Consider the following 8,257-nt stretch of genomic DNA (forward strand, 5'->3'; position numbering starts at 1 on the left):
GGAGCCTTTAGAAATACGTTTTAACAATACAATACAATAATACATAATGTTAGTGATTACTTTAGAGGAAGTCTCCCTTAACTTGCGTTTACCCGCACATACATTCACGCTGCTGTGCAGATGTGATAGTGGCAGTTGCTGGAAGAGTGGAACAACTTTAAAATTGTATGAAAACCTTTATTTCTGCTGCTGAACTCAATGCATTCTTTATTAGCAAGTTAAAAAATACACGTTGTCTTTGCTGTGTTGAACTGGGTGAAACAGGAGAGCACAGCGGTTCCCGGTAGAATAGGTGCCACTGAACCATGACACTGTCAGATCACTTTTGTAAGTTGGTTGATCCTTCCAGTATCAGTTACTCTCAGTTACAGTACACTGGATGTCTTCCTTGTATATCCCCATCACGTTTTATGTAGTAGGCAAGACTACTATGGTAAGAAGGATGTATCTCTATGTGAAGATGCTCATTACTTGAATGATGGTTCTCGAGCGGAGAAGTCAATAAACTGAGGGACGTACTGTTCCACCGCAGGAACCTGTATATTCAAAATGAAGACTTATTCAGCTATTCTTTACGGTTTAATATGGCTTGTCTCCGCAGTCCTGGATCTGAAAGGTAAGCCCAATAAACCCAGAATTATTGTACATAGCAAATTTACCTTTAGAGCCTTTAGAGGTATTCCAGCCACAAACTTATATCCCCGGACTTATTCACTCGACTGACTCTCCATTCAAACTCCTCCTCACCACTCTCCTGCGGTCAGACACCCACTGGTCTAACATCGATCACCTATGATTGTGGCTGCAATGCCCCTTTAATAAAACTATCAATAAGTTGTTAAACGTTGTCATAGACTATTGAGCATGTACTGATTAGTAAATATTTCTAAAAGCCCCAAACCATTATATGTACAGTTATTTTATGCAGAAGTTTGTAGAGTATATGTGGCTATGGTTAATGTGGACCTAAACATAAATACATACATACAAGCTAATATGTCCCATAATCACCTTGTTAAAGGCTATGTACACTTTTGAAATCGTGTTGTTTTTTTTTTAACTAAAACGTCTATCAGTCTGTTTTGTGCAACTTTCTAAATACTTTTTATTAAAAATTAGTTTAACTTTTTGAGATACTGCTGCTTTGTATTCTGAAACCTGTATCCACCAGGTCAGCGGGACTGACAGGTTCAGTGTCAGTGGTCTCTGACAAGCAGGATCGAGCTGTTACCGATCACATCTAAGTTCATAACTTAGATGTGATCGATAAGATGTTACAGAACCCATCAGTGCTGCTGACCTGACGGATACAGGTTTCACAATACAAAGCAGCAGTATCTCAAAAAGTAAATATAATTTTTAATAAAAAGTATTTGCAAAGTTGTAGAAACAAACTGATAGACATTTTTATTTTTAAAAAAACTAAACAAAGATACGGCCAGCCACACATTTCCCCTGCAGCGGCACCTTCAGGGAAAATGTAGCATTGCATGCCAATCATGGCTGTCTATGTAAGGCCAGGATATGCCGGGTCCCCCCACTAACATCCATGTATTTTTTTTTCAACAAATAATTTTTTCTTTATAAAAGTAGTAAAACATAAAACAGATATATATTTGGTATCTCTATAATTGTATTGACCCACAGAATAAATTTAACATGTCGTTCATACCGCATAGTGAATGCCGTAAAAACAAAACCCAAAAAACCATCGAGCAATCGTTTGTTTTTCTTATTTCACCCCACCAATATTTTTTTTTCCGTTTCCTAGTACATTATATGATTTTTTTAAATCTATTTTTATAGAATCATTTCTATCATATATACTAATATCTGGAAGCAATTCAACTTCTGTATTGCCTTCCATATCAAGTGTCTATTGGAAGCGTTCTGACAGGGTCGCTCTGTACGTGTATATACAGCAATCCACTATCTTACAAAAACTTTTATTATCTGAAAAACTTTTTGCACAGTATATCCTACAGTAATGTAAGGCATTTAATGACTTTTTAAAAGAGACAAATTTATCTGTTGCTTGACTATACTTTCAGTGTGCATATGTTTTAATAGTTGACACACAGGTATTGTACTATTAATTGTGTGCAACATATGGCCCTCCCAAGGGTGTGACACCCGGACCCCGCACCATTAAGCTGGTCTGGTGGCCTGCGGGCACTGGATATTATGGCACACAATGCTATCTACGGAGCCAGAAGCAGTTGGCTCTGTACATAGCATAGCGGCCGAACTGCAGGTCTGCTCCTATTCACTTGAATAGGAGCAGAGCTGCAGTACTGCAGCTCGGTCGCTATTCTATGGCCGGAACAAACTGCTTCGTCCGGTGCACGGAGTCACCGGACCAGCTGATCTGTGCGGGGTCTGGGTGTCGGACCCCCACAGATCATGTACTGATGACCTATCTGGTGGATAGGTCATCAGTTGTCAGGAGGTGGAAAACCCCTTTAATCTCAAATTAAGATACACAGACATAATATTTCCAAAGAGCAAACATAATCCTAGTAAAATAGAGCCAGACCACAAACAGTAAATAAATTACTCGAACCGTAGGGAATGTCCAGACAGCTATTCTACCCCTCCATTCCTTTGATAATTGGGGCCCTATGTTCACACGGCTTATTTACGTCCGAAAATGCGGCTCGATAGCGTCGGCAAACATCTGCCCATTCATTTGAATGGGTCTTACGATGTTCTGTTCCGACGGTCATTTTTTTTACACCCCGCTGTCAAAAGGCGGGGCGTAAATAGACGCCCGCGTCAAAGAAGTAGCTGTCACTTCTTCAGACTTTAAATGGAGCCGTTTTCAATTGACTCCATGGAAAAACAGCTCCATTTACGTCCGTAATTGATGCAGCGAAAAAGCGCCTCAACATGCCATGACGGCTGAAATTACGGAGCTGTTTTCTCCTGAAAACAGCCCCGTAATTTCAGCCGTAACGGACGCTGCCGTGTGAACATACCCTAAGGCAGATTTTCTTTTATTGAGCCTTCTTTGGTGCAAATAAATTTAGACAAATTTATTATTGATTTGCACCAAAAAACACTGATGATTGTGTCTCACTTTTCAAAGGTGCCTAGAAAAGGGACATTTCTAAAATGCACCGCTGTGCACCAAACTTACACCAAAATTACGGCAAAAAATAAAACTGTGCTAAACTAAGCCATCCAAGAGGCGGTATAAGGAAGAAGAAAACATGTCTATCAAGATGCACCAAATTTACCTCACAGCATTCGCCACTTTGCTAAATTTGGTGTCTCTTCAGACTGCCTGGTCTATGATTAAGCTGTCTAAGACCTTATTCATACAAACGTATTTCTCGTCAGTGTGCTGTCTGCTTTAACAACGGACAGCACACTAAGCATTGCAATTCAATGGGGCTATTCACACAAACATGTCTTTCCCGAAACGTGTGTCCATTGCGAGAAACCCTCAGAATGTTCTAATCTGGTCCGCTTTTGCAGCATTAAAGTCTATGGGTGCGCAAAAAAAACAAATAGACAGCACACAAACAACATCCATGTGCTGTCCATTTGTTGAAGGATCAGTTGCTAGAGAAATGCAGGGGGTCGAAGTGAAACTAGGAAGTGTTCACTTAGTTTGGTACAACTTGCTTTTTGAACTTTATTTAATGCTGTTTTTGAAAAAAAGTTATGGTAGATTTTATTGTCAGATGGGAGATTTCATTGCATGTTTATGACACGGTTAATTAAATTATGCCGAAAGTAAAACCAATCAGTTTTTATTAATTTAATGAGAATGAGGTTCATGTACTTTCTTCTTTCCATACATTGTGAAGGTGTAGAGTCAGCAAAAGGAAAATATGCCCAGATGTTATTTCGAGACTTGTTTGAAGATTACTCTAACGCACTAAGACCAGTGGAAGATACTGACAGAGCATTAAATGTTACTCTTCAGATTACATTGTCTCAGATCAAAGATGTGGTGCGTATTTTACCAACTTTCTGTTGTCTATGGGCAAGGTCTTCTGTTACATGCCTGTGATTAGCAGGAGCCATTGTGCATTTTTAGACTTCAGATGTGATTTATGGATTTACAGTATAATCAGCCATACAGTACATTGTAGGTTGATCTATACATATGGTATGTTCACAGAGCTAAATGTATAGGTCTTGTAAATATGGCAGCATGTGATATATTTATATATATGTATATACAGGGTGGGCCATTTATATGGATACACCTAAATAAAATGGGAATGGTTGGTGATATTAACTTCCTGTTTCTGGCACATTAGTATACGGGAGGGGGGAAACTTTTCAAGCTGGGTGTTGACCATGGCGGCCATTTTGTATCCAACTTTAGTTTTTTCAATGGGAAGAGGGTCATGTGACACATCAAACTTATCGAGAATTTCACAAGAAAAACAATTCTTAAATTGCTCTTTGTCATTGATTTTGTTTCCAGGATGAAAGGAACCAGATATTAACTGCATACATTTGGATTAGACAGAGCTGGTATGATGCCTACCTGACATGGGACAAAGATGAGTATGATGGCCTAGATTCAATTCGTATTCCAAGCAACATGGTATGGAGACCAGACATAGTGCTGTATAATAAGTAAGTGGACTACCAACAATGTTATTATTTTTATATTTCTGGAACCTATAAACCATTATTACCAGAAGTGATGAGCCTTTCTTTACTAATACAGCTTCTATTTGCACTTGCAAGGTGCTCTAAACGGAAAGTCTTGTTATAAGGATCCCTTGTCAATAAGCTGATCACAAAGTGTCACCCTGCTAGGATCCCCAGCGATAAGCGGAATCTGTGGGGAAACCGTTCAATTACCCTGCAGCGCCACCACAGCGGAGATTAAATATTACACAGTGCCCATTCAAATCCATGGGTGCTCTGTGTAATGCAGGACAGGACAGGTTCCCTACAGAGCGAGAAAGGGTCTTTGTAATTGCTGTCCACTCTGGCCAAGAGATGAGGATCCTGAACAGGGGACCCCTCTCTATTAACTCAGAATTCCCTAAGAGGGTATATGAAAATGTTTTTTTAAAACTAGATAACTTTTTTAGATAGATAGTTTGTCCATGGCCCAAATTCCAGCTAATTATATTTTCTCCAGTTTGTTGCTCTATATCAAAAACCAACATCATTATTTTATCATTTTTTCCTTATTGATATAGCAATAACATGTTCTGTAACACCGAACTCAAACCAATAATTTGTCCAGTGGCAATAACAATCTAGTTTATATATTCATGAGGAGAAAATACATGCAGCATAGAAAATGCAGTTTGGGTCATGGTTAAAGATATGGCAGTACTCTAACAGCAGATAAGAGTTGTTATTGTGGTCACATCTGGACAAATGACCTATATGACAAAACTATTATAGTGCCGATATTTACATTTTATTTCCCACATAGAGCATTGTTTTCCCTCTGAACGCTGATAAACACCCGATATTAATAAAACATAGAAAAACATATGCATCTTTTATTGCTTTTATCCAACAGGGCAGATGATCAATTTTCGGAGCCAGCCAATACAAATGTTGTCCTTCGGTATGATGGAAAAATCACTTGGGATTCTCCAGCCATAACTAAAAGCTCCTGCGTAGTGGATGTCTCCTATTTCCCCTTTGATAACCAACAATGTAACCTGACATTTGGCTCGTGGACCTACAATGGGAATCAGGTGGACATTATAAATGCAATGGACACTGGGGAACTCTCGGACTTTGTGGAAAATGTGGAATGGGAAATGCAGGGTATGCCAGCAGTGAAGAATGTCATTACTTACGGCTGCTGCTCAGAGCCTTACCCTGATGTCACCTTCACTTTGATCCTTAAGAGAAGATCTTCCTTCTATATATTCAACTTGTTATTACCCTGTGTCATGATATCTTTCCTGGCTCCACTAGGTTTCTACCTCCCTGCAGATTCAGGGGAAAAAGTATCATTGGGAGTGACCGTTTTATTGGCTCTTACTGTCTTTCAGTTAATGGTTGCAGAAAGCATGCCTCCTTCCGAAAGTGTACCATTGATAGGTAAGTTCTACGCATCATGAATGCTACCACTACAATTGGGGCCCCTTACAGAATGATCATTAGGGCCCTGCACAACAACTTGTTACAATGAATTGACACAAAGTTGTTATCTCATTTGGTCAAAAACATAACCATTAGCATAATCAGGCCTGGCCTTAGGGGTGTGCGACCTGTGCGGTCACAAAGGGTGCATAACCAGAGCCATTCTGAAGGGGGTGCTACGGATGTCCTGGCACCTGATGTTTTTGACTACCGCGAATCTTAATATTAATCATATAGCAGAATTATTTAGACATCGTAATGCACTGTTAGTATTATTTAGGCACGGTATGATGGTTTTAACTTATGCATTTTGTGGCACTGCTACTTATGTACATTACAGTATATTATTTTTTCAGAATATTCAGGTGGTTGCATTGTGATATTGGATAATTAGATACTATGGTATGATTATTTGTACACTGTATGACACCATATAGGGAAGGTCACCTACAGAAGGTAGCGCATAGTTCCCCAACCAATATAAGGCTAAGCATAATATAATCTTCCCCACTGTAAAAATTAAAGTTAAGAAACAAAGTCAGGACACTGAACATATGGTTTACCATACCTGGCATCAATTTCTAGGGACCACCTTTACTACTTTCCCCAAATTCAATTTTTTGGGACTAAAACATTGATAGCCTATGCTAAGACCACTGCCCATTAAATGAATTGGGCTGAGCTGCAGTACAAGGCAAAGTTTCATGTACAGAAGAGCAGCCAATGGGTTCTAGTGGTCAGACAGGCCATTGATCAAACTTTTATGGCCTAGTCCAATCTTTCATTCTTTGTCAGTCTGAATGAAGTCATATAGCATGCGCTGCATTTACCAACATAGTAAACTTACTAAACCAGGGCAAGATGTCCTGGAGTTGTTCTCTATAACTTTTCTCCTTCGAAAGTGGAAAGTGAGAAAGTTTTTGTACAGTCCCACCACTGGGATGTAGGAAAGCACCCATATAGTAGCTTCCCCAACGCCATCATGATGGCAGGTGCCATATAGACACTGAACAATTTAATATTTACATTTAATATTTTTTTATAAAATAATATATGGAAATATTGGTAATATGTATGTGATATAATAATAATAATAATAATAATAATAATAATGTCTTTCTTCTCCTATATTTTAGGCAAATACTACATAGCTACTATGACCATGATCACAGCGTCTACGGCTCTGACAATCATCATCATGAATATCCATCTTTGTGGTGCAGAAGCAAAGCCCATTCCTCACTGGGCCAGGGTCATCATACTTGACTACATGTCTAAAATATTTTGTGTCTATGATGTGGGTGAGAACTGCACCACACCACAGGATGAAAGAGACACCATTTCTCAGGACAGTGTTCATTCCTATGATGATTACGATAAAGAACAGGATGTCTATGACACATTCAAGCGCCCCCTTTCTATAAGAACAGATTTTGTATGTGACATTGACATCGATGATAAGCTCAATGGAAATAAGGCTGTTTCCGATCATACATTCTGTAACCACTGTATACATTACAGATCCCTGGCAAATAACATTGAATACATTACTAACTGGTACCGAGAACAGAAGTCAATTAGTGCCAAGGGAATTGAGTGGAAAAAGGTGGCCAAGGTGATGGATCGATTCTTCATGTGGGTCTTTTTTACCATGGTCTTCTTTATGAGCATTTTAATTATTGCAAAAGCAGTGTAAAACATTAACCCAGAAAAAAGACCTAATATAACAAAAAAAAAAAAATATGTCACATTGATATTTCGGGATGATTCAATGTTTTTATCCAATCAAAATACAGGAAATTGTCCACCAGGTAACCTCCAACCTCTACGTCTTCAAGAGTTTTAAAGTTCCTTCCCCTAATAAATAAATACTTTGTTGCAACTGCGTTATTGATTCCGTCAAAACCGCGTAATCTTTAACAAAAGTGACAAACGGAAACCATAAGCAACGTATTTGTCACCATTGAGATCAATGGTGGCTATGGTTTCCGTTTGCCTTTCCGCTGAGGGGTCCGTTGAGGGGTTCCCCCGATGGAAAGCTCAGACGGAACCGCTCAACAGAAAGACAACGCTGATGTGAACAGGCCCTAAATGCTTACTTTCCATGCCCTTTAGCGTTTGCCTGCAAGCATTGAAAAAGTGAACTAGATCTTTTGAATCAGAGTAAAGATTT

At 39.1% G+C, this 8,257-nt stretch overlaps 1 protein-coding gene across 1 annotated transcript; it reads left to right on the top strand.

The window, feature by feature from the left end:
• Nucleotides 1-549: 549 nt before the first annotated feature.
• Nucleotides 550-7,780, top strand: CHRNA9 (cholinergic receptor nicotinic alpha 9 subunit). The gene is made up of 5 exons (XM_075849592.1): nt 550-616; nt 3,816-3,961; nt 4,445-4,599; nt 5,510-6,042; nt 7,221-7,780. The coding sequence occupies exons 1-5, from the start codon at nt 550-552 to the stop codon at nt 7,778-7,780; spliced, it is 1,461 nt and encodes a 486-aa protein (XP_075705707.1).
• The last annotated feature ends 477 nt before the right edge of the window (nt 7,781-8,257 follow it).

This window comes from Rhinoderma darwinii, chromosome 1, assembly GCF_050947455.1.
Source record: "Rhinoderma darwinii isolate aRhiDar2 chromosome 1, aRhiDar2.hap1, whole genome shotgun sequence".
Lineage (NCBI taxonomy): Eukaryota > Metazoa > Chordata > Amphibia > Anura > Rhinodermatidae > Rhinoderma > Rhinoderma darwinii.